General features: G+C 43.4%; 1 protein-coding gene across 7 annotated transcripts in view; it reads left to right on the top strand.

The window, feature by feature from the left end:
* The window catches only part of SMARCA2 (SWI/SNF related BAF chromatin remodeling complex subunit ATPase 2), a 382091-nt gene that overhangs the window by 277991 nt on the left and 76811 nt on the right, over window positions 1-27289 (top strand). For all 7 annotated transcript variants that reach the window (XM_075317706.1, XM_075317698.1, XM_075317689.1 and 4 more), the window contains 2 exons: window positions 18387-18464; window positions 20032-20250. In XM_075317706.1, the coding sequence (XP_075173821.1) occupies window positions 18387-18464; window positions 20032-20250 (297 nt within the window). The remainder of the gene's footprint in view (window positions 1-18386; window positions 18465-20031; window positions 20251-27289) is intronic.

Raw genomic sequence — 27289 nt, 5'->3', positions numbered from 1 at the left:
ATAAAGTGGTGAAAGAGGGTGCTTTTTTGTCTTTTATTCCAAATAAAGGCTTTCTTTGGTGTTTGTTTATTTACTTTCACTTACAGATTGATGATGGGGGTGTCTCATAGACGCATTACCAATCCAGGACTTAGTGGCTGGTGTGGGCTGCCATTAACTCCTTATTACCCCGATTGCCACCGCACCAGGGCAATCGTGAAGAGCTAGGTAAAGCGACAAACAAAAAGTCATTGTTAAAGAAGCTGGCTGTTCAGAGTGCTGTATCCAAGCATATTAATGGATAGTTGAGTGGAAGAAAAAGTGTTAGAAAAAGGTGCACAAGCAACCAGGATAACCAGTCTTGATAGAATTGTTAATCAGAGGCCATTGAAAAATTTGGGACAGATTAACAAGGAGTGGACTGCTACTGGCGTCAGTGCTTCAAGAGCCACCACACACAGACTTATCCAGGGCATGGGCTACAACTGTTGCTTCTGGCATTATCTATTGGTCATGAGTGGCTTGACACAAGGAATGCATCTTACCTGAGCCAAGGAGAAAAAGAACTGGACTGTTCTCAGTGGTACAAGGTGTTTTCAAATGAAAGTAAATTTTGCATTTGATTTGGAAATCAAGGTCCCAGAGTCTGGAGGAAGAGTGGAGAGGCCACAACCCAAGCTGCTTGAGGTCTAGTGTGACGTTTCCACAATCAGTGATGGTTTGGGGAGCCATGTCATCTGCTGGTGTAGGTCCACTGTGTTTTATCAAGACCAAAGTCAGTGCAGCCGTCTACCAGGAAATGTTTGAGCACTTCATGCTTCCCTCTGCCAACGAGCTTTTTGGATATGGAAATTTCATTTTACAGCAGGACTTGTTACCTGTTCACACTGTCAAAAGTACCAATACCTGGTTTAATAACTACAGTATCACTGTGTTTGATTGGCCAGCAAACTCGCCTGACCTAAACCCCATAGAGAATCTATGGGGTATTGTCAAGAGGAAGATGAGACACCAGACCCAACAATGCAGACAAGCTGATGGCTGCTATCAAAGCAACCTGGGCTCCATAACATCTCAGCAGTGCCACAGGCTGATCGCCTCCATGCCATGCCTCATTGATGCAGTATTTCATGCAAAAGGAACCCTGACCAAGTATTGAGTGCATTTACTGTACATACTTTTCAGTAGGCGCCAACATTTGTGAGTTTCAAGTCATTTTTTCAGTTGGTCTTATATAATATTCTAATTTTCTGAGATAATGACTTTTGGGTTTTCATTGGCTGTAAGCCATAATTATCACCATTACTAGAAATAAACACTAGAAATAGATCACTCTGTGTGTAATGACTCTATATAATATATGCGTCTCCATTTTTGTATTGAATTACTGAAATAAATTAACTTTTTGATATTGTAATTTATTGAACTGCACTTGTATTACTCTGCAATGACTCTCTAAAACATTATTGTATAGTAAGCAGCTGCTGAGGTTGTGAAGGGATCCAGCTGTCAGACAGCCAAACTACCCATAAAATAAAGACCGAGATGGTTTATTAACATCTCTGCCTTCTTGATTGCTATATAGGCAGCGCTGAACAAGCGCAATATATACAGTAAGAGTAAGCACGGTCAGCGCTTCCTCCTTTCCTGGGCCCCAGGATCACATGTTCACCGGGTGACAGGAAGAAACGCGACCTGCTGAGTCCCAAGAGGCTGTCACCTCTGCAGTGCAAGCAGGAGGCTGGATTTGCCCTGTAACTGGTAATCATTAGTCATCCTCTATTACAAGGGAATTCAGATATGAAAAATGTATTTAAATAATGTAATTTTTTTTTAACGGTATGGAGAGGCACGAGTGAAATAACGGAAGGAAGAAAAAAAACCGCTGCCAGTCCAAATCACGGTTTCTAGTCTTAATCCCATTAGAGAAAACCAAAACTTATATACCTGTATATAAAATGTACACATTTTTTAAATATGCTTTAAAAACACTAAGTGAAGATTGAAACGCTCCTTTAAAAAAGGTAACTGACAGGAAACTATACGATATAAGGGAGTGAGAGTAAACCTAAAATATACAAATGCTACAGGGCCGTTCCTTAGGGACATTCATAGGGCCTTGTAGTATTTGTATATTATATACGTTTACTCTCCCTTTTTTAATGGAGGTTTTCAATGATATCTTCACTTATGTTTTTAAAGCATATTTAATAAATTTGTAAGTTTTAGGAATTTTTTTCTGTTAACCAACTTTTTGGATTCCTCCCATATTGTTAATTGTTAGCTTTTTTTATACCGGTATATAATGAATTTTTTTGCCAAGAGGAACACAATCTAAAATGCCTTAGTGATCTTTTCTGGTCATTTAAAAAAAAAAAAAAAAAAAAATTAAAAACGGGAAAGTATAATGAAAAAAAATAAGTTCTTCTCTGATGTTAAAAAAAATAAATATACTGTGTGTGGTGTGTGTGTGTGTGTGTGTGTGTGTGTGTGTGTGTGTGTGTGTATATAATATATACAGTCAGGGCCAGAAATATTTGGACAGTGAAACAAGTTTTGTAATTTTAGCTGTTTACAAAAACATGTTCAGAAATACAATTATATATATAATATGGGCTGAAAGTGCACACTCCCAGCTGCAATATGAGAGTTTTCACATCCAAATCGGAGAAAGGGTTTAGGAATCATAGCTATGTAATGCATAGCCTCCTCTTTTTCAAGGGACCAAAAGTAATTGGACAAGGGACTCTAAGGGCTGCAATTAACTCTGAAGGCGTCTCCCTCGTTAACCTGTAATCAATGAAGTAGTTAAAAGGTCTGGTGTTGATTACAGGTGTGTGGTTTTGCATTTGGAAGCTGTTGCTGTGACCAGACAACATGCGGTCTAAGGAACTCTCAATTGAGGTGAAGCAGAACATCCTGAGGCTGAAAAAAAAGAAAAAATCCATCTAGAGAGATAGCAGACATGCTTGGAGTAGCAAAATCAACAGTCGGGTACATTCTGAGAAAAAAGGAATTGACTGGTGAGCTTGGGAACTCAAAAAGGCCTGGGCGTCCACGGATGACAACAGTGGTGGATGATCGCCGCATACTTTCTTTGGTGAAGAAGAACCCGTTCACAACATGAACTGAAGTCCAGAACACTCTCAGTGAAGTAGGTGTATCTGTCTCTAAGTCAACAGTAAAGAGAAGACTCCATGAAAGTAAATACAAAGGGTTCACATCTAGATGCAAACCATTCATCAATTCCAAAAATAGACAGGCCAGAGTTAAATTTGCTGAAAAACACCTCATGAAGCCAGCTCAGTTCTGGAAAAGTATTCTATGGACAGATGAGACAAAGATCAACCTGTACCAGAATGATGGGAAGAAAAAAGTTTGGAGAAGAAAGGGAACGGCACATGATCCAAGGCACACCACATCCTCTGTAAAACATGGTGGAGGCAACGTGATGGCATGGGCATGCATGGCTTTCAATGGCACTGGGTCACTTGTGTTTATTGATGACATAACAGCAGACAAGAGTAGCCGGATGAATTCTGAAGTGTACCGGGATATACTTTCAGCCCAGATTCAGCCAAATGCCGCAAAGTTGATCGGACGGCGCTTCATAGTACAGATGGACAATGACCCCAAGCATACAGCCAAAGCTACCCAGGAGTTCATGAGTGCTAAAAAGTGGAACATTCTGCAATGGCCAAGTCAATCACCAGATCTTAACCCAATTGAGCATGCATTTCACTTGCTCAAATCCAGACTTAAGACGGAAAGACCCACAAACAAGCAAGACCTGAAGTCTGCGGCTGTAAAGGCCTGGCAAAGCATTAACAAGGAGGAAACCCAGCGTTTGGTGATGTCCATGGGTTCCAGACTTAAGGCAGTGATTGCCTCCAAAGAATTCGCAACAAAATATTGAAAATAAAAATATTTTGTTTGGGTTTGGTTTATTTGTCCAATTACTTTTGACCTCCTAAAATGTGGAGTGTTTGTAAAGAAATGTGTACAATTCCTACAATTTCTATCAGATATTTTTGTTCAAACCTTCAAATTAAACGGTACAATCTGCACTTGAATTTTGTTGTAGAGGTTTCATTTCAAATCCAATGTGGTGGCATGCAGAGCCCAACTCGCGAAAATTGTGTCACTGTCCAAATATTTCTGGACCTAACTGTATGTATGTATGTATGTATGTATGTATGTATGTGTGTGTGTGTGTGTGTGTATATATGTATATATATATATATATATATATATTGTGATATGACACAAAAATTAGGCCCCACATATGACAAAAAATATTTGAATACCGCAACAAAATTTTTCAAGCTCTTAAACTGTAATGTTTGAGAACCATAAAATGTGCCTAGTCACAAATAGAGAAAAATATCCCTGTAGTGTACTGGTTAAGTATTAAATGAAAGGTAAGTGGAGTGATAATGGTATAATTATGTTTCTCTTCAAAAAGAGATCCTGCCACATTGTACATGGAGTCTGATCTGTGGAAAGCATATTATAGAGGAGAAGCTGAGCAGAATGATATATAGGTTTGTGGGAAAAGGTTCAGGATATCTTGTATTTTATTCACTGGAATCCCTGGTGTTTGTATGCACATGAGTCCAGTGGTAGTGTTACTCTGCGGTGTTCAGTTATACATGTCAATCACTGGATAGGACCAACCACTTAACTCATACTCCTACAAATACCAGGGATTTTAATTAATAAAATCACATTTTATTGAAACTTTTCCTAGATATACATAGGTGTTAACGTTTAAACCATCCCATTACTTCTTTCCCGTGACCTCGTGTGGGGGATTGCTATTACAAAATGGATACAGCCGCACACTAAATGCCATCAATGTATAAGGGAACTCTGGTACTGCATTACTGCTATATGAAAAAATGAGATTTTTAGTTTATGAATTGGCCAATTCATAAGCTAAAAATCTCATTTTTTCATATAGCAGTAATGCAGTACCAGAGTTCCCTTATACATTGATGACATTTAGTGTGCGGCTGTATCCATTTTGTATTTGCTATGTTTTTTCAGCTGGCACCTATACACACTTGTAGGATGTGCGGGGTCAGTTTTTTTTAAATATTTAGGGATTGCTATTAGGTCCCCATATGCAGTAGATGATTAAAGCTAAAGGCCAACATACTCATATTCAATACGCAAGACCGCTAAAGTTGTGATGACCATATTCTATTTTACATAATCATTTACTTTGAGCAGCTTTCATTCTGCTGAGTGTATTTTTACTGATATGCCATTTCACCTTCCATATAACAAATGCTCTGTTGTGCAAAGAAAATGTAGTCTGTGTGTAGCTGTAGGCCAGCTTGGAGGGTGCACTTCCAAAATGTCCAGTTCTCTGTACACTGAATTTATATATAGATGTAGGGAAATGTATTATCATATCTCATAGTGACTGTTCTGAAATATTCATCAACTGGGCAAATAAGGCTAGAATTAGAAAAGCAGCTTTTATGTCAAGTATTGATTAAATGTGCAGACCATCCACAGGATTTTTGAAACCAAATTCATTGCAGATATTGTTTTTGAAAATATCACCTCAAACAAGAACTGATCCTTTTTGGTGTCTTTCACATCAAAAGTAGCATTGCAGATGGTAAAATCTTAACGGTAGAGAGTCACATGGGTATGACCTCAGCACAGGTCCTGCAAGTCAAAAATGAAATCGATTCTGTAATAGAATTAGCATAAGTAACGGGGGAGGGGATAACTATGTATTACCTCCACCTCAGATATTATCTGATCCTCAGCTGCTGTCACTCAAGAAGCTGATGAATTTATAAACTTTAGTTTCTTGGATTTCAAAACCTAAACATCCGAGCTGACCACTACAGGTATGTAGAGAATCAGCCTGATAGTGCCAGTATAGCACTGGCTTTAGGTTATATACGAAAATCCTGGTGATTGCTTCCCTTTAACAGAAAATACATCAGAGTGAGGTGGTTATTATTTTAGAAGCGTTCCGGAGAAGAACGATAAGGGTTACAATCTCTGCTTAGATCAAGCTCACTGATGGATGTAAATGCTAACTTTATTCCTAAACCTTTTCCAAAAATGTGGTGGGTGAAATTACTCTTGGACTTTATCCAGATGGCCATATATTCTCAGTGTGCTTTTAGTTTGCGCAGTAGACAGCACACTAACCAGTTGTAGTCTATATTCCGGTATACACAAGGGGTTTTCCACTCAGACCGAAAGTCTGTGTGTAAAAAATTGCACCATGCACGAGTTTGGTCCGTTTTATGAACCATACTCGTTGAGATAATAGGCAGCTTCTGCCCCTGTCCACAATGCTAACAAATACAGAAAGGAAGTACAGATGCACATAGTGCCATGCACCCAAAATTTGTGGACATGACTGGACCGATATGAATAACGGAGGTGTAAACCAACGAAAGGAAGTGACCGTTTTTGGAAAACCACTTTGCATACTCTTGTCCAATTAGCTTTTTAAACGCTATAGCAAGTAATATACATGATTACCTATTACTACATGATGCCCTTCCACACAGTTCTTTTTGTTTTAATCTAGGTATTTGACATTGTGTGATTAAAAACAAACTAGCTGAATCTTTCTAAGCTCTATATAGCAACAGGAAGTCTCTTCCTTGAATGACTTCTCATTAGAACTACAAATCTAGGTTACTAAAAAAACTTTGTAGTTCTGATGATGACTCATGCATGGAAGAGAGACTGTGCAGTACAAGCAATTAGAACACATTTGATATCATTGCATTCGTAAAAGTCCGATATATCAAAATATAAAATACATTCATCTGATCAGTAAACTGCGTACCGAGGAAAAAAAAATCAAAACTGCAGAATTCCGGTGGGGGGGGCAATTAAAATATTGCATCTACCCCAACATGGTATCAATAAAATCTTCACAAGGTCCTAATGTTTTTCTCCCCCACCACTTTAATAGTTAAAAAAAAAAAAATGTCTGTTTAGTATCTCCGTAAACCTACTGACTTGGAGAATCCCATTGGCAGCTCAGTTTTATAGTATAAAGAAGGTGGTAAATATGAAAATTGTGAAATTGCACCTTTTTTTTGCAATTTTAACACGCGTCTAATTTTTGCCCACTTTTGCTTGACATGATAAAATGAATGGTGTTATTCAAAAGTACAACTTGTGCCGTAAACAAAAGCCCTCATACGGTTATGTGGACGACAAAATCAAAAAGTTATGGCTCTTGGAAGAAGGGGAATCGAAAACTTAAAGGCAACCGGTCATCAGAAATTTAGCTTGCAACCTAAAAGTTTCCCCCTCTGCAGCTCCTGGGCTGCATTCTAGCAAGGTTCCTGTACTTTTTGTGGCCCCTTTTAAACCAAATTAAATACTTTATAAACTTGTACCTTTTGCTATGTAAATTTTGTAAATCGTCCATGGGGGCGGGCTCTCTGCTGACCGTTGCTGTTCCTCCAGCACATTGACGCTGTCCCCCCACGCTCCATTTCATCCATCAGGACGCCGCCCACTGCGCCCGAGGTGCCGCCCACGCCAGGATCGCTGGTGACGTGTGTCACAAGCACGAGATTATGGGCGGCGCTGTGATTGCATCGCAAGTGCCCGCCCATAATCTCGTGCACGCGCTTTCCCCCACTGCCTCCAGCGTTCTGCGCAAGCGCTCGCCGGCCAAATGACCTGACGTCACCTCCTTCCCATCTTACCCTGCAGCAGGGCAAGATGGGAAAGAGGTGACGTCGGGTCATCTGGCCAGCAAGCGCTTGCGCAGGACGCTGGAGGAACAGGGGAAAGGGTGGTCACGAGGTTATGGGCGGCACTTGCTAATGACACTCACAGCGCCGCCCATAACCTCGTGCCTGCGCAAAACGTCACCAGCGGTCACACGTGCACACAGTGCACAGTACCGCTACAGTCGCACAGCGCATGCGTGGGACCCCGGGCGCCCAGGGGCGGCGTCCTGAGATGAAATTAAGCGTTGGGGGGGCGGTGTAAATCTGCTGGAGGAACAGCAACGGTCAGCAGAGAGCCCGCCCCCATGGACGATTTACAAAATTTACATAGCAAAAGGTAGAAGTTTTTATAAAGTATTTAATTTGGTTTAAAAGGGGCCACAAAAAGTACAGGAACCTTGCTAGAATGCAGCCCAGGAGCTGCAGAGGGGGAAACTTTTAGGTTTAGGGCAGAATTTCTGATGACAGGTTCCTTTAAAAATAGCCCAGTCATGAAGGGGTTAAATGGAATCTGTCACCGGGTATTTGCATAGACATGGGACATAGACCCTGATTCTATCTGTGTCTCTTGGCTTCATGGTGTATTTTGATTGTTGCAGATCTACAGTAGCAGTGTTCAGAATGCATGAGCCCGATGTAACCCCGCTGCATATGACAGAACAGTTGGCTAGGATGCACAAGAGTCCTAGTCTTGCAGTGATTATTTCCTGCTGATAAAACACTGACTTCATTGAAACATGCAGCCCATTACCCTACATTATCATGCTCTTAGATTACATAGAAAAAGCCTGTTGACAGATTACCTTTTAAGGAAAATGAAATTTGTCATGAAAAAAATGACCTTATTTAATTGGGTTTTTTTTTCCCCTGTTAAATTTGTTTTCATTTTGGCATTTTTTTGTACTTCTATCTGTATTAAAAATAGTTAAAAAAAAAAAACAAATAAACAAAACACAATACTTGCAATTTGCATACTAGCCACTGCGGCATTTATTAGCCTAACTTCCTATTTGTTTCGGAAAATAACGTGAATATCCAAATAGTGTGATCCCTACACTATCTTTCGTATTGGAATATCTAATTATGTAATGAGCCTTTGCACACAGGTATTGTATAAGGAGATGGAGCAGGGTCATCTGCGACGTCTCCTATGGTGATTAGTAGATCCAGTGTTATCGGCAGTTTGTAAGGCCCCTTTCACACATCACTTTTTTGCCAACAGTCACAATCCATTTTCTCGACGGATTCATTGCAGAATTTGGCTAAACTGATGCGACGCATCCGTTTTTCGACGTATTCGACTAGCGGGGGGCTAAATAATAAATTGGAGCATGCTCAGTTGAAAAAAAAAAAAAAAAATCCGTTGCCTGATTTCGTCATTTGACGGATCCTGCGCCCATAGGCTTCCATTCTACCAAACGACGGATGGCGACGGATCCATCGCTGTCCGTTTTTTTTCGACGTACACCAAAAAACATTAGTTTGGCCATCTTCTCCGTCCAACATACAAACATTTTTCGACGGATGAAACGTGAAGCCATATGTCGCTAATACAAGTCGATGAGAAAGAAACGGATCCAGCGGCATCATTCGCCGGATGTTTTTTCAAAATTTGACAAATTGTGACTGATGGCAAAAACCTGTGTGAAAGGGGCCTAAGATGTTACCTGTCATTGTAATTTCGCCTATGCTAAGAAGCCTTACTGTAAACTCTCCTTCAAAGAACAAGAAGTATTGGTCTAAAAAAAGCCCCAGTGACCAATGTAAAAACTGCATGATTACTTTGGGGTTTTTTTTCTATTAATAAAAAATTGATTTTTATTTTTATTTTTTTTTGTATAGGTGTAACTTTTCTCCATGTGGTGAATGCGATGCCTGGCAAAGAGAAAAGTCACCCCTTACATCCCAGTCATAAGCCTCATACAGCCAAATCACATCTCGTACTTTGCACTGTTGAGAGGCAACACCCCCCAAAACACCATGTCTGCAAATTTGGATTCTGGTTTGGCTTTTTTCCTAGGACTTCATTCACACGTCAGTATTGTCAATCAGTGTTTGTATGCCAAAGCCAAGAGTCGAGTTTACGATCATTGAAAGACGGGCACCTGTTTTGTGGTTTCGAGACGCTCCTGGATTTGGCATCCAAATACTGAGGAAAAGTACTGATGTGTGAATGAGGCCTAAGCCATATGGCAAGGCTCGTTGTTATAGGGTCAGTATTGACTTTTCGGATTGCTACTTCCAATAGGTGGCACTAGAGTTCCTGTCCTCTTCCTCTGTGAAGAAGCAATTTGCATATATTCATTTTTCATAAAACTTCATGTAACATAGCAATCAGATTTAAGCAATAGGTAACTTTCTGATTATACACAGTCTTTAACCCCTTCACCTCCCTAGCCTCTTTTCACCTTCCTGACCATGTAAAATTTTATAAACTGAAACTGGTCGGAATTGTAAGGTGATAACTCTGGAACGCTTCAGTATTTCCCAGTGATTCTGAGATTTGTTTTTTTTCGTGACACATTGTACTTCATGTTAGTTGTAAATTTTGGTCTATAGGATTTGTTTATGAAAATATCAAAAATGTTACGACAAATGTGAAAATTTCTCAATTTTCAAACTGAATTTTTATGTCCTTAAACCTGACAGTTACATAACACAAAATAGGTAAAGGGAATCTGTGACCAGGTTTTTGCTCCCTCATCTGAGAGCAGCATAATGTAGAGACAGAGACCCTGATTCCAATGATGTGTCACTTACTGAGCTGTTTGCTGTCATGTTGATAAAATCAATGTTTTCTCTGCTACAGATCTAGCAGTTACACAGAGCTCATGAATATGCTTGGACTACCTGCAGCACACAAAGTAGTCCTCTAATGATCTACTGCTGATAAACCAGTGATTTTATCAAAACTACACTAAGCAGCCCAGTAAGGCGGGCTTCACATCAGTGGTATTATGCCGCAATGCCGGATCAGACACAAATGCATTTCACTTCAATGCATTTCGATTTGCATATTTCCCAGGGGGCAATGTACCTAGGATTTCACTGTCTTGAGCGCCCTCGCTGGCTGCCGGCAGTGTTTTCTCTGGCTGGTCTCCCCGAGATCAGTGATTGTTTTGTTTTGTTGGTCTACTAGGCATTGCTCCCACCCATCCAGAATCCTACTCCACATTGATGAGGGGCAATACCCCGAAACGGCTGTCTGTGGATGGATACCTGGCCTTGGTATTTCCCTTGTCATATCTTTAAACTTGTCAAAAAGTTGGATATTGACTAAAAGGGCCACTTAATATGGTGGTTATGGTGGTCTCCTAAAAAGTCACCCCTTGGCTGGGCCCTTCCCAGAGGGATATCTGGCTGGTTTCTGTGTTGAGACTCCTAACAGAGGCTACACGGACCTTTTTGATTTGCATATTTCCCAGGGGGCAATGTACCTAGGATTTCACTGTCTTGAGCGCCCTCGCTGGCTGCCGGCAGTGTTTTCTGTGGCTGGTCTCCCCGAGATCAGTGATTGTTTTGTTTTGTCAGCATAATGTAGAGACACAGACCCTGATTCCAATGATGTGTCACTTACTGAGCTGTTAGCTGTCATGTTGATAAAATCAATGTTTTCTCTGCTGCAGATCTAGCAGTTACACAGAGCTCATGAATATGCTGGAATACCTGCAGCACACCAAGTAGTCCTCTAATGATCTACTGCTGATAAACCAGTGATTTTATCAAAACTACACTAAGCAGCCCAGTAAGGCGGGCTTCACATCAGCGGTATTCTGCCGCAATGCCGGATCCGACACAAATGCGTTTCACTTCAATGTATTTCTTATGGACTTGCGGCAAGTTCTGGTCACATGCGGTTGTGTATGACGCACGCAACCGCATGTGACCGGAACTTGCCGCGAGTCCATAGGAAATGCATTGAAGTGAAACGCATTTGTGTCGGATCCGGCATTGCGGCAGAATACCGCTGATGTGAAGCCCGCCTAAGTGACACATCGCTAGAATCGGGGTCTCTTTTCCTACATTAACCCCTTCACGACCATGGACGGAAAGATCCGTCATGGTGCCCTGGGCCTTAACGACCAAGGACGGATCTTTCCGTCATGGCGTAATCGCGGCACCGGAGCCTCCGGTGACTGCGAAACGTTAGGATAAACCGCAGATTCGGGGAGGAGGGGACCTGTACCTGACCTCAGGAGGGGTGGTGCCTCCTCCCCGGACCTACGGAGGCTGTGATTGGCTGACGAACGTCGCTCAACCAATCACAGCCACTGTAATGTTCCAGCCACTTAAAGTGACTGAAACATTGAAATCCAGCCCTGGCCAGTGCAGCTATAGCACTGGCCATTGGCTGGAGCTGGGTGACCTCACTGGATCACCCTCCCCCAGCTCCAGTAGCTCTGATTGGAGAGATCGGCCTTGTGACCGATTTCTCCAATCACAGTGGACCTGTTGCCGGTGACCGCCTCCGTCATCGTCCCTGCAGCACGCCAGCACAGTGAGTGTACACAGTGCAATGGCAGCACGACAAGCTCCGGTCCCATGCTGTTATGAGACAAGAGCATGGGACCCGGAAGTTGCCGCGCTGCCATTGCACTGTATGAAACCGGCCTCCCGATCCGCCGCCGCGATCTGCCACCTGCACCCCCACCTCTCGTATCTGCTGCCCGCACACTCACCCCCACACCTCCCGATCCGCCGCCGCTGCTGCCCTCCGCCGCAATCTGCCACCCGCACCCCCACCCCTCGTATCTGCTGCCCGCACACTCACCCCCACACCTCCCGATCCGCCGCCCTCCATTGCCACAGTGCCACCGGTCCCCCCCGATCTGCTGCCCGGCCCCTTTCCCTCGTGATCGGCTGCTCGTCCCCTCACCGCCGTGATGTGCGCTCCCTCCCCTGTCACCGCCGTGATGTGCGCTCCCTCCCCTGTCACCGCCGTGATGTGCGCTCCCTCCCCTGTCACCGCCGTGATGTGCGCTCCCTCCCCTGTCACCGCCGTGATGTGTGCTCCCTCCCCTGTCACCGCCGTGATGTGCGCTCCCTCCCCTGTCACCGCCGTGATGTGCGCTCCCTCCCCTGTCACCGCCGTGATGTGCGCTCCCTCCCCTGTCACCGCCGTGATGTGCGCTCCCTCCCCTGTCACCGCCGTGATGTGCGCTCCCTCCCCTGTCACCGCCGTGATGTGCGCTCCCTCCCCTGTCACCGCCGTGATGTGCGCTCCCTCCCCTGTCACCGCCGTGATGTGCGCTCCCTCCCCTGTCACCCCGTGATCTGTGCTCCCTCCCCTGTCACCCCGTGATCTGTGCTCCCTCCCCTGTCACCCCGTGATCTGTGCTCCCTCCCCTGTCACCCCGTGATCTGTGCTCCCTCCCCTGTCACCCCGTGATCTGTGCTCCCTCCCCTGTCACCCCGTGATCTGTGCTCCCTCCCCTGTCACCCCGTGATCTGTGCTCCCTCCCCTGTCACCCCGTCATCTGTGCTCCCTCCCCTGTCACCCCGTCATCTGTGCTCCCTCCCCTGTCACCCCGTGATCTGTGCTCCCTCCCCTGTCACCCCGTGATCTGTGCTCCCTCCCCTGTCATCCCGTGATCTGTGCTCCCTCCCCTGTCACCCCGTGATCTGTGCTCCCTCCCCTGTCACCCCGTGATCTGTGCTCCCTCCCCTGTCACCCCGTGATCTGTGCTCCCTCCCCTGTCACCCCCGTGATCTGTGCTCCCTCCCCTGTCACCCCCGTGATCTGTGCTCCCTCCCCTGTCACCCCGTGATCTGTGCTCCCTCCCTTGTCACCCCCGTGATCTGTGCTCCCTCCCCTGTCACCCCCGTGATCTGTGCTCCCTCCCCTGTCACCCCCGTGATCTGTGCTCCCTCACCCTCCCCTGTCACCCCGTGATCTGCTGTCCGCTCTCCCTCACCTCTCACCCCCGTGATCTGTGCTCTGCTCACCTGTCTCCTCCGTGATCTGTGCTCCCTCCCCTGTCACCCCGTGATCTGTGCTCCCTCCCCTGTCACCCCGTGATCTGTGCTCCCTCCCCTGTCACCCCGTGATCTGTGCTCCCTCCCCTGTCACCCCATGATCTGTGCTCCCTCCCCTGTCACCCCGTGATCTGTGCTCCCTCCCCTGTCACCCCGTGATCTGTGCTCCCTCCCCTGTCACCCCGTGATCTGTGCTCCCTCCCCTGTCACCCCGTGATCTGTGCTCCCTCCCCTGTCACCCCGTGATCTGTGCTCCCTCCCCTGTCACCCCGTGATCTGTGCTCCCTCCCCTGTCACCCCGTGATCTGTGCTCCCTCCCCTGTCACCCCGTGATCTGTGCTCCCTCCCCTGTCACCCCCGTGATCTGTGCTCCCTCCCCTGTCACCCCCGTGATCTGTGCTCCCTCCCCTGTCACCCCCGTGATCTGTGCTCCCTCCCCTGTCACCCCCGTGATCTGTGCTCCCTCCCCTGTCACCCCCGTGATCTGTGCTCCCTCCCCTGTCACCCCGTGATCTGTGCTCCCTCCCCTGTCACCCCCGTGATCTGTGCTCCCTCCCCTGTCACCCCCGTGATCTGTGCTCCCTCCCCTGTCACCCCCGTGATCTGTGCTCCCTCCCCTGTCACCCCCGTGATCTGTGCTCCCTCCCCTGTCACCCCCGTGATCTGTGCTCCCTCACCCTCCCCTGTCACCCCTGTGATCTGCTGTCCGCTCTCCCTCACCTCTCACCCCCGTGATCTGTGCTCTGCTCACCTGTCTCCTCCGTGATCTGTGCTCTGCTCACCTGTCTCCTCCGTGATCTGTGCTCTGCTCACCTGTCTCCTCCGTGATCTGTGCTCTGCTCACCTGTCTCCTCCGTGATCTGTGCTCTGCTCACCTGTCTCCTCCGTGATCTGTGCTCTGCTCACCTGTCTCCTCCGTGATCTGTGCTCTGCTCACCTGTCTCCTCCGTGATCTGTGCTCTGCTCACCTGTCTCCTCCGTGATCTGTGCTCTGCTCACCTGTCTCCTCCGTGATCTGTACTCTGCTCACCTGTCTCCTCCGTGATCTGTGCTCTGCTCACCTGTCTCCTCCGTGATCTGTGCTCTGCTCACCTGTCTCCTCCGTGATCTGTGCTCTGCTCACCTGTCTCCTCCGTGATCTGTGCTCTGCTCACCTGTCTCCTCCGTGATCTGTGCTCTGCTCACCTGTCTCCTCCGTGATCTGCGCTGCGCTCCCTCCCCCACCTCTCACCCTCCCCGATCTGCTGCCTCCTTCATCTCCTGTGATCCAGCTGCCTAGATCCATCCTGTAGGGTAACCATCCCCAATCTCACCTCCCACTCCCCTTCCCACCCATCCCTCCCCCTCCCCCCATCCTCTGCCGCTCCTGCATCCACTGCGCCCTCTCCCATCCGCCCCCACCCTATCCCAGCCGCCGTCTCACAATCACAGATGCTCCCTTTATATGCCGCTGCCCCCCCATCTGCTGCCGCCCCATCTGTCGCCCTCCCCCCCCCCCCCCCATCTGCTGCTGTTTTTTTTTTTCTATGCCATGGGGGTCTAGTTTCCAAAATGGGGTCACATGTGGGGGAGCTCCATTGTTTCGGCACCTCAGGGGCTCTCCAAACGCAACATGGAATACGCTAATTATCCCAGACAATTTTGCGTTTGAAACGTCAAATGACGCTCCTTGCCTTCAGAGCCCTGCTGTGCGCCCAAACATTTTATTTCCACCACATATGAGGTGTCTGTGTACTCAGGAGAAATTGCACAATACATTTTATGGTGCAATTTTTCTTGATACCCTTGTGAAAAAAAAGCTACCTGGTTGAAGTAACAATTTTGTGGTAAAAAAAATTTTTTTTTTTATTTTCACAGGTCAACTCTATTAACTTTTGTGAAGCCCCCAGAGGCTCAAAGTGCTCAATAAACATCTAGATAAATTCCATGAGGGGTCTAGTTTCCAAAATGGGGTCACATGTGGGGGAGCTCCACTGTTTCGGCACCTCAGGGGCTCTCCAAACGCAACATGGTGCGGCTAACGATTCCAGCTAATTTTCTGTTCAAAAAAGTCAAATGGCGCTCCTTCCCTTCCGAGTCCTGCCGTGCGCCCAAACAGTGGTTTTTCGCCACATATGAGGTATCTGCGTGTTCAGTAGAAATTGCCCAACAAATTTTGGGGGTTCATTTAATCCTGCTACCCTTGTGGATATGCAATATTTGAGGCTAAATTAACATTTTTGTTGCAAAAAGTAAAATGTTCATTTTTTCCTTCCACATTGCTTTAGTTACTGTGAAGCACCTGAAGGGTTAATAACCTTCTTGAATGTGGTTTTGAGTAGCCTGAGGAGTGCCGTTTTTGGAATGGTGTCACTTTTGGGTGTTCTGTGTCATGTAGACCTTTCAAAATCGCTTCAAATGTGATGTGGTCCCTAAAAAAAGTGGCTTTGTAAATTTTGTTGTAAAAATGAGAAATTGCTCATAAACTTTGAACCCCTATAACTTCCTTAAATTTTTTTTTTTTTCCCCAAAATTGTTCTGATGTAAAGTAGACATGTGGGAAATGTTGTTTATTAATTATTTTGTGTCATGTGTCTCGTTGGTTTTAGAGCATAAAAATTCAAAGTTTGAAAATTACAAAATTTTCGCGAAATTTACGTTTTTTTCACAAAGAAATGCAAAAAATATCGGCCTAAATTTACCACTAACATGAAGCCCAATATGTCACGAAAAAACAATCTCAGAATCACCGGGATCCGCTGAAGCGTTCCAGAGTTATAACCTCATAAAGTGACACTGGTCAGAATTGCAAAAAATGGCCTGGTCTTTAGGGTCAAAATACGCTTGGGGCTGAAGGGGTTAAGCTGCTCTCCGGTTAGGTGGCAAAAACCTGGTAACAGATTCCCTTTAAGTGTTTACCATCCCTATGGTATCAGTTTTTCTGGAGTGCAAAAGTGATCAGCTGGAGGTTTCCCAAGCTTCTTCTAACAGCCAATCAGTGAAGAACTAAAAGATGATTTCAATAGATCAAATTTTACATTTGACTGCCACCCAAGGTGGTATCAGCTAATTGGTGGGGGTGCAGGGTGTCAGACCCCCGCCAGTTTGGTATAGAAGACTTATCTTCAACTGCTACTTCTGCAGCAATGAAAACGTGATTTTCTCAAAATGAAAGCAAGCAGCCCAATAAGTGACACATCGCTGAAATCAGGGTATCGGTCTCTACATTATGCAGCTCTGATGGGATAGCAAAAACCTGGTTAAAAAGATGAAAAATGGATCTGTTACACCAATGAAAATGTTAGCTTCTTGTTTTTGTGTCTTTTGTGAACTTGACACTAAGAATGCTTCCGGTGTCCAGTAAGGTCCCATAGAAAATTTGAGCTGTAACACACCATTGTGCCTTAACGTTAACGGGTTAACCACACTGCAGTATTTTTGCCTCAGTGTTTGTATGGCAAAATCAGGAGTGGAATTTACAAAGAAAAACTATAATTGAAGGATTGACTCCTGCTTTGTGTTTTGGAGACTCTTCTGGTTTTGCCATACAAATACTGATGTGTGAACAAAGCCCTAGCCGGTGGAGACTTCCAGGGATCCAGTATGAAAAGCAAATTTTTATTTTTGTTTTTAACTTTATTTGGAGGTTGTGGGAGACTTGCATACACAAATAGTCTGTGTGTCTAAAGATCACTATAGCACAGCTCCCTAAGCAGGCTTTTAAGTAAACGCTAGAGTATAGCTGGCACGAATATATATTTTCTTTCTTTCAAGTTTTCTATTTGTAGTTAAAAAAAAAAAAAAAAATGGATTTGAAAACTGTTAATCTGCAGATATCGGGATAATCTGCAGGTTAATAGCAGTCTGTCATCATGTGGCTGACTAAAGCCACACCTCTATGACTGAAATACAAAGGCTGCTGGGAGGAAAAAAGTTAATTTCCTCCCGGTAGCCAGGGACTACGTGCAACAGCATTCAGTGCATAGTGAGTAGTGGCTGTAACCACACCCCAGCACTGACTGACAGCCAGCTGTGTATTGATGCAATAAGAAGCCGGCTGTCAGTCAGTCCTGTGAACGTAGTGTTTAATTATTGACAGCGCTCCACGTGGTGATCACAATGACTGTAAATGGGACTAACACTTTTTTCACTTAGGTGGTAAAGATACCGAAGTGTCGATGTTTTTTTTTGCTAATTTTAAAAGGGTTATGTCTCTACAACAGTCCCTGTTTATCTGCCACATTGAGACCTTTTGCTATTAGCCAGAAACGATAGCCATAGTTATTTAGTGGTCCCCATAAAGTACTGCAGTATGTCTGGCTAGTTGTGGCTTCATCTAGAACCCGCTGTTACCGGCTGTAAAAAGTATCGTCCTCTCCATTTTGGTTGACTACAGCGGCCACTCGATGGGAGCTAACCATGTTCAACGTGTAACCATTTACAGTAAAGCTCCCTCCCTGACAGTCGCAGGGCAGAATATTGGGCACATGGTTTTCTGGAAACATTTTGGTCACTCAGCCCTTAGTATAGTGTAATGGCTGCTGCAGGTCTTACCAGTCTGGCATTAATACTCTTTTATTTTGTGTCATTTGGTGGCTGAAATAAATCACTGGCTCATATGTATTGGGGTATCTAAGCACCAAGTATTTTTTTGAATGCTGCTGCCATAATACAATTATTTGCTACAAAATTTCTTTTTGTTTCATGCCTTGCCAGGAGGAAGACGAAGTCCCTGACGATGAGACGCTGAATCAGATGATTGCACGCCATGAGGAAGAGTTTGACCTGTTTATGGTAAGCTATGTTAAAATTACATTTCAAATTAGCAGATAACTTTATTTGTATTACAAGTAATATATATATATTTATTATGAAACTATATTAAGGATTTGTTACCGGACCTAAACGCGTAAGGTGTAAAATGAATATTAACTCAGAGTGTACATTATTCAATTTTAGTATTAATCGTAAAAGCGTAGACCAAACGGACATCTGGAATCAAGAAAAATATTTCTAAGACATTATTTTTTCTGCATTCTTTAAACACACATTAGCATTCTTACAACGGCCATCTTTGAGGGAAAAATCAGCGGTAAAGTATTGTAGGTAACTGTTTTAGCAGTCCTCTTATTATCATCACAGACAGGATTACATAGAATAAGAGGGCTCTCGCAGTAGGTGATGCCACAGCTACCTGATCAGCCTCCATGCCCTTTCATCTGATTTCTATGGGAAGCTTTATTAAGCATGCTCTGACATGTGCATGTGATTTCTGCATAGTATGCATCTAACTGCTATTATCAGGCCCTCAGACAAGATAGATGCCCTCAAAGTTGGGATAATTTATTCAGTTGGAATTGGAATTTTTTCAAAATCCGTATTTTCCAGGATGCCGAATTAATGTAATTAGCTGCCCACAAATTCAGCAAAATGTTGGCTTACAACTTTGTTGACTCATAGAAAGCTTCCAACAAGTGAAAAAAAAATATTATTCGCCTCACCTCTCCGGCCACATACACTACTCACTATCCTCCGTACGGTCTTTACTGCTTCTTTTTATCGCCACCACATACTCAGACCCCAGACATTTTCATCCTAGGCAAGGACTTCGCCCACTAGAGGCCAGAATTCCCTGGCTAGAGTGTGCGTTGTAAGGGCACAGCACATGCTAGACCCTGACTGGGCCCGGGATGTCTCTGCGCATATAAGTAACAAGGTTGTGGTGAAGACCCAACATGTGCCACAACCTCATCATAAGCACTCTAGGCCATATTTCCTGGTGAAATCCGTTCAATTTGGTGAATTCAAACCCCAGCAAATCTTCTCATCTCGACTTACCCCAGAATTATGTACACCAAATAGAATTAATAATCTACAATCAAAATGCAAACCAATTAAATTGGTTTCATTTTAAAGCATCCTTAATTCTACTCGTTCGTGTGTGTGCGCGCGTAAAAACAGGCTTTACGGTGCATAATCTGAGTATAACCTAATGTAAAAACAAATGTACTCTCGCCCAAGTGACTGACAGACTGGCACATAGGAAGAGAGGACTCTGTGTCTGGAACAGCTTTCAATCTACAAGTGACAGGGGAAGGCAAAAACAGGTGGCTAAATTTATTACAGCCTAAACTATGAAACTGTATTAGGCCTCATTTAGAAATAAAACAGCTCATCCTGAGGGAAAAAAACCTTTGTATAACTGTCACTGAAAAAGAAAAAATAATTGCTCCTGATAAGTGACAATAAAGAAAAAAATAAGGTTTGTCATAAAGTACAAGGTTTGTTGCCCAATTTTTTTAAAACTTTTTTTTTATGAGTTGGTGTTCGAATTTCCTAACTATTGCTTTGTGCTTCATAGCGCATGGATCTAGATCGGCGCAGAGAGGATGCCCGAAATCCAAATCGCAAGCCTCGTTTAATGGAAGAGGATGACCTTCCCTCCTGGATCATTAAAGATGATGCTGAAGTTGAGCGACTGACTTGTGAGGAGGAAGAGGAAAAAATATTTGGCAGAGGGTCTCGTCAACGTCGGGATGTGGATTATAGTGATGCACTGACAGATAAACAGTGGATTAGAGTAAGTTTCTTTTTTTTATCTATAATCAAAATGTTAATCATACTGATTATATGATTATACTGATAGTTATATTTTCTGGTTAAAAATGCCGACTGTCAGAACACAGTAAAATCCTGAATGCCCACTATTTCTTTCTTTAAAGACACTGATTCTGATGGATAAACTGGCAAGCTGCTCTTTTTCGTAAAGACTTTCATTATTTTGTATGTAAATTCCTTAATTTGCCGTCATTTACAAATGTAGACTTCTCTACTTTTACTAGTCAAGCAGATGCTTTACATAATGTGTGAACTCTGTAAGTACCATGAAGGCAATCTATGTAAGGGTAGATTTCCTTACACTGCACACTGTATGGTAACTACCTGGAATTTGTCTCTTGTATGTATACATACATACATACATACATACATACATACATACATACATGCATACATGCAGTGCCTTGAAAAGGTATTCATGGCTCATAAACATTTCCACATTTTTCACGTTACAAGTATTTGTGAAGTGTAAAGGAAATGATGCATGGTTTTCTAAATATAAGAAAACTACTGAATATGTGAAAATTGTGACGTGCATTTGTATTCAGTTCCCCCAGAGTCGATACTTTGTAGACACACCTTTCCCTGCAAGTACTGCTGCAAGTCTTTTGGGGCATGTCTCTATCAGCTTTTCACGTCTAGACGCCAACATTTTTGCACTTTTTTTTTTCTTTGCAAATTAGCTCTAAGAGAGTGACCTTGGTTGAAGAATTTTCGTGAACAGCAATTTTCAAGTGTTATCACAGATTCTCAATGTGATTTTAGGTGTGGATTGTGTCTGGGTCATTCACACACACACATGAATATTCTTTGATCTAATCCATTCTATCGTATATCTGGCAGTATGTTTAGGGTGCTTGTCCTGCTGGAAGGTGAAATTCAACCCCAGTCTCGAGTCTCTTCCCACCTCTAACAGTTTTTCCCTCCAGGATTGTCCTGAATTTACCTCCATCCATCTTCCCATCAACCTTGACCAGCTTCCATGTCCCTGCTGAAGAAAAGTACACCTACAGCATGATGCTGCCACCATTGTTTGACAGTGGGGAATGGTGTTTTCAGGGTGATGTGCAGTATTCATTTTCCACCACACACAGTGTTTCATATTAAGCACAAAAAGTTTTACTTTGCGCTCATTTGACCATTGCACCTTCTTCACATACAATTTTTGTCCCCTACTTGGCATGTGGAAGAAGGTGCCCTTGTCAGATGGGATACAAGTAGACCATTTTGGGCTAAAGGCAAATCACTGTGTTGTGGAAACCTAACACTACATTACACCCTGAGAACATCATCCCCATAGTCACACATGATGGCAGCATCATGCTGTGCAAATGCTTCTTCAGCAGGCAAGGGATCTGAAGGAGTAAAACAATTTTAGAACCTTTTTAAAAGCACATATATGATTAAACTCGATAATCTCTCTTGTCAGGAAGGAGCATAAATGGCCCAGTTATTAACTGGTAAAAGGAAAACAGTCGCTCACTCATCCCATTGATTGAAAACACCAGATTCTAATTTCAGCTCCAAATTATTGGCTACTTCTAAAGGTTCAGATACCTTTCCAGACCACAAACCTTATATTGGATTATCTTGCTCAATAAATAGATGAGTCTAATATTTTTTACTCTCTGGTTTGATTTGGTTCTCTTTGTTTTAAGGACTTATGTGATAATCTGATGTTCACAAACTTTCAAGCTCCACTGTATAATGTGACACATGAGAGAGAGCGGAGTGGATGAGTCCTAGATACCAACTCCCCCCTAAAATATCCAGACACGTTAGATGAGGCATGCACTACAGGGTTTTTGTTTGTTAAAGGGAACCAATCCCCAGGATTTTCGTATATAACCTAATGCCAGTGCTATACTGGCACTATCAGGCTGATTCTCTACATACCTGTAGTGGTCAGCTCGGATGTTTAGGTTTTGAAATCCAAGAAAGTGGAGTTTATAAAATGAGCAGCTTCTTGAGTGACAGCAGCTGAGGATCAGATAATAACAGAGGAGGGAATTCATAGTTATCCCCTCCCCCGTTAGAATTAGCATAAGTATGATAGAAATTATTCACTGTCTCTTGCAGGACCTGTGAGGTCATACCCATGTGACCAGAAGGGGCGGAGAATCAGCCAACAAAGGTGGATGCCAGGTCACATGAGCATGACCTAACACAGGTCCTGCAAAAAGACAAAGTGAATCATTTGTATCATACTTATGCTAATTCTAACAGGGGGAGGTGATAACTATGAATTCCCCCCCCCCACTCCCAGATAGTATCTGATCCTCAGCTGCTGTCACTCAACAAGCAGCTAATTTTATAAACTTTCTTGGATTTCAAAACCTAAACATCCGAGCTGACCACTACAGGTATGTATAGAATCAGCCTGATAGTGTCAGTATAGCACTGGCTTTAGGTTATATATAAAAATCCTGGTGGTTGGTGTGCTTTTAAATTTTCTGACTGCATTATAACACTGCATGGGCCCCACTTATCACAAAACTGGGAGTCTGCTTCTCTCCCATTCCGGTTCACCATACCTAGATGGCCATTGTCTCACTGGATCTACTTTTCCGGAACATTACTAATTGCCTGCCCTTGATCCCACATTGCATGCCACTTCTTACATGGACGCTACATGTGAAGAGCCACTAGATACAAACTTGCAAGTCCAGACATTTAATGGGTTGCATAGAATGGCATCATATGGCCCCAGATCTGCAAGGTGTGCATCCGTGATATAGAGTATAGTATGTTGGAGCAGCCTTGTAGCCTTTCACTTTGTCCTTATCTGTGTTACCCCAGATCATGAGTGCAGCCAAACATGTCTGACAGCAGCTTATCTCCCTCTCACTACTAAACTAAGCCTATAAACACAGCCTAGTTCCATAATCAATCACTGTTGAGTCTTTTAGAGTTACTGCTGTGATTCACCGACATCAAAATGCATTTCATACATATGTGGCTTTAAAATGTCTGTCATGCACAACCCATTTTCTTCATGTCCGCTGAAGTTCATTTTTCGTACATGAGAATATTCTGACAGGGCGCCCTTATTATACTGTGTACAAATATTATTCATTTTGACTCTTGCCGTTTGTTGCTTGTTTGACAATTTTCTGAGAATGGGAGAGCAGCCCAGACGAGTCTTGTAGAAAAAATATTGGCTCTTTTGCCTACATAAAACAAACAGCAGTCGAAAGACAAGCCAGTGCATATGTTAGTATATTAAAAATTAAGTAAAATCTTTATACCGAAAACTGTCGTTGACACTAAATGCAGCAACGTCTGTTGTTTTAATGAAACCAGAAATGGGTATGACTACACAGCAGAAATATATTTGAGCCAAGCACCTGGTATAATAGCCAGTAGGTGGTAACTCATGCATGCCACCAAAGTTTACATCGAAGGCTTTGAGCCCCCATCATAGATATTGGAGAAAAACGAATGCCGTATTTCTACCTGTAAAGTGGCCAATACAATGACTGAATCCCAACAGAACCTGTTACAGACACTTGTCACAGCTGGTACAATAATGACTAGGAAAATAAATGTAAACTGTGGTATGTATTCTCCTGGCATCACATTTCTCAGGAAACTTGTCAATTTGTTTACCATTAATTTACATTAGGTGTGTATGACCATGGTAGATCTAAACTGGTTTTAAACATGTGTATGGCAGAAATGACTGTTTTAAACGGAACCTGTCACCACTTTTTTTGGCTATAAGCTGCGGCCACCACCAGTGGGCTCTTATATACAGCATTCTAACATGCTGTATATAAGAGCCCAGACCGCTGTGAGAACATCACTTTATAATACTTACCTAGGAGGTGGCGCTGCGGTGGAGTTGGGTCACGGAGGCGTCTCCGTTCTCCGGTGCCTCCACCTCCTCTTTCGGACATCTTCATCCTCTTTCCCGGTCCTGCGCAGGTGCACTACAATACTTTCATCTGCCCTGCTCAGGGCAGATCAAAGTGCGCCTGCGCAGGACCTGAATGCCGGTGAGTGTGGATGACATCTTACGCATCATGCACACAGGCTTCAGAAGGAGGAGAACAAAGATGGCCGAAAGAGGCGGCACCGGACAACGGAGACTCCTCCGTGACCCAACTCCACTGCAGCGCGACCGTTCTCAACAAAAATGTTATCCCCCCCCCGAACCCTTTCTAAATATGTATGCAACGTAGTGTAGTTATATTGAAATGATTACTGATGGCAGTCTTCCACATTTTCCTGCTCTGCTACGTTTCTCTTCCTAATTGTATGATCAATACTGCGTAGCCGAATCAGAGGTGTGTGTGTGTGTGTGTGTGTGTCCGACATCTCCTTTACAGTGTAAGCCAATGGAGCATTGTTGTTGTTCTGCCTGCCACTCTGGTTAACACCTAAGCCCGTGTGTGTGTGTGTCAGTTGAAAGCACATGACTTGGAAGAAAATGAACCACTGATATTAAGGCATAATTTTCTTTAACTTTGTTTACCGCATCCCCATATAGACAGTGTAGGAGTTTAACCCTACTGACAGATTCAGTTTTCTCAGGATTAAATAGCCAGTTTATTTGTAATTTCACTGCAAGTACATCAGCCTTCTCAGGTCTAGTAGATCTATTTTATAATGTTGGGATTGTGAAATCTGTTGAAAGATCTACAGGGGTTGTCTTAATGAGATTTTTTTTTTTTTAAGGTAAATGGTAGTTATAATGCAAGGTACCCCTGCTAGGACCACCCTGTAAGAGCCATATCTGTAAAACATTAATGGTGTCTGCTGTGGTGAACCTGGCCCGTCCATGCCTATGTTGAATGGCTGCCAATGCTATATTTCTCTTGCTGTAGAAATTCAGGAAAATCTTTGATTAGCAGTTGTTGTTTGTTTTCTATATTCATACAATGCCTTCCCTTATTGGCTGAATTAGTGCATTTTTACAAATAAAAACATTAACAGATTTTTATTATTTTTTTAGCTCTACTGGCTAACATGGTACAAAGATATATATATATATATATATATATATATATATATATATATAGATAGATAGATAGATAGATAGATAGATAGATAATAAATATATATATATATATATATATATATATATATATATAATATATTATAATATAATTTTCCCTGCATTTTTACAATCATCCATGTTGAGAGAGGCCCACACCATTAATCTAGGCTGCCATAATGCCAGGTACCCTGGTGGTATCTGGCACTGAGAGTCTCTGTTGGTGATATGTTCACCTTTGTCAGGTTTATATGGTAAATACGCATCAATATTATCAAAATATTAATGATTCTTAGTCGTACATGTTTACTAGGAAGAATCTTGATTGTGCAGTGGTTTGTGTGTTACATTTTCACCTACTGGTCATATTTCTTGTGTTGCCATGGTAACACCACCCAATCTTGGGTGCATGTCTGGAGCTGTATGTACATGTAGCGCTGGATTATTGTTGTTTGACCTACAGTACTGTTTCGGGGTTTTTTTTGGAGGGGGGGGTTGTTGTTTTTTTTATTTTCACTGCCAGAGGATATAAACTGTTATCTGGAAAATAGAATTTATTTTGATTTCGCATGAGCAATTCTTCATGTAAAAGGTGCAAAGACCAGATTGTGTAGATTATGCAAATTACCTGAACATCTGTGTGTTGGAGATTAATATCTGCATGCTCCGTGTATAAGGATGTATTCTGCATTGTGAGCAGCCAGTCTGGTTCCTGTGCTAATGACTGAAAAAGGCTGGTGTCCCCAAGCGCAGCCCTGTCTGATCACTGCAGATTTCTAAAATCCCCTGAAACTGGCCTTTGCCGTAAATGACCTAGGAATTCCTTTGCTCGGTATGGTAAAAAAATATATATACATATTAATAATTTAAAACCATTCTAATCTGAGCTGTCCTACTGACGTGTGTCTAATATGTGCATCACACGTTATACAAAAGGTTTACTTGGCTTTGTATGTGTATGAGGCTACGCCGAGACATACTAGAGGCAAGTCTGCTAGGGGTTAAGCTTTCCCGTTCACTCCTTGTGCCTCCCTTTCCATTCACCTCACTAAATTGAGAAGCTGATCAGCAGGAGAGGCGTCACCATCCCTGAATAAGGTCTCACTGCAGCACGTCACCAATCAGAAATGTGGGATTTGTCTTTGTGATTTATAATTGCCGTGCTGAAGATTTGGATGGGCATTCTCTGTTCTTTCTGTTTTTGTTTCATGGCACCCCCAATCACTGAAAGTCTAGCATTGTATAGTAAGTTGTCCGGTTGTCTGTATTGTATACATAAATGATCTTCCGCTCATGCAGCGCGGCTGCAGCCGTTTCCATTTTCCTGCTCCTTTAGCGTACAATGAAAGCATGCATTTTAATTTGCGGATATCACAGCAGCAGCTGTAGCACAAGCGTTATTAAAGAATGGCCCGGACATTGCAGTGATCTGACTGATTTGTCCAGCTTTCCATGCAGATAGGTGACTGTGATGAGCACTTGGCTTTGTAGTCATTCCTGATGAGCCCCCCCATGTCACTTCTATAGGTGACCGTGATCAACACTTGGCTTTGTAGTCTTTCCTGATGAGCCACCCCCCCCATATTATTTATATAGGTGACTGTGATGACCACTTGGCTTTGATGAGCCCCCTATATTATCTATGTAGGTGACTGTGATATACAGTTGGTTTTATAGTAATTTCTAATGAGCCCCCCCCCCATATTACCTATATAGGCGACTGTGATGAACAGTTGGCTTTCTAGTATCTCTGAGCCCCCCCCATATTACCTATATAGGTGACTGATGACTTCTTGGCTTTGTAGTAATTCCTGATGAGCCCCCCCCCATATTACCTGTATAGGTGACTGATGACTTCTTGGCTTTGTAGTAATTCCTGATGAGCCCCCCCCCCATATTACCTGTATAGGTGACTGATGACTTCTTGGCTTTGTAGTAATTCCTGATGAGCCCTCCCCCATATTACCTATATAGGTGACTGTGATGACTTCTTGGCTTTGTA

This window comes from Anomaloglossus baeobatrachus, chromosome 1 (genome assembly GCF_048569485.1).
Source record: "Anomaloglossus baeobatrachus isolate aAnoBae1 chromosome 1, aAnoBae1.hap1, whole genome shotgun sequence".
NCBI classification, from domain to species: domain Eukaryota; kingdom Metazoa; phylum Chordata; class Amphibia; order Anura; family Aromobatidae; genus Anomaloglossus; species Anomaloglossus baeobatrachus.
Note: the sequence above shows the minus strand (reverse complement) of the source record. Positions and strands in the feature narration are given on the sequence as shown.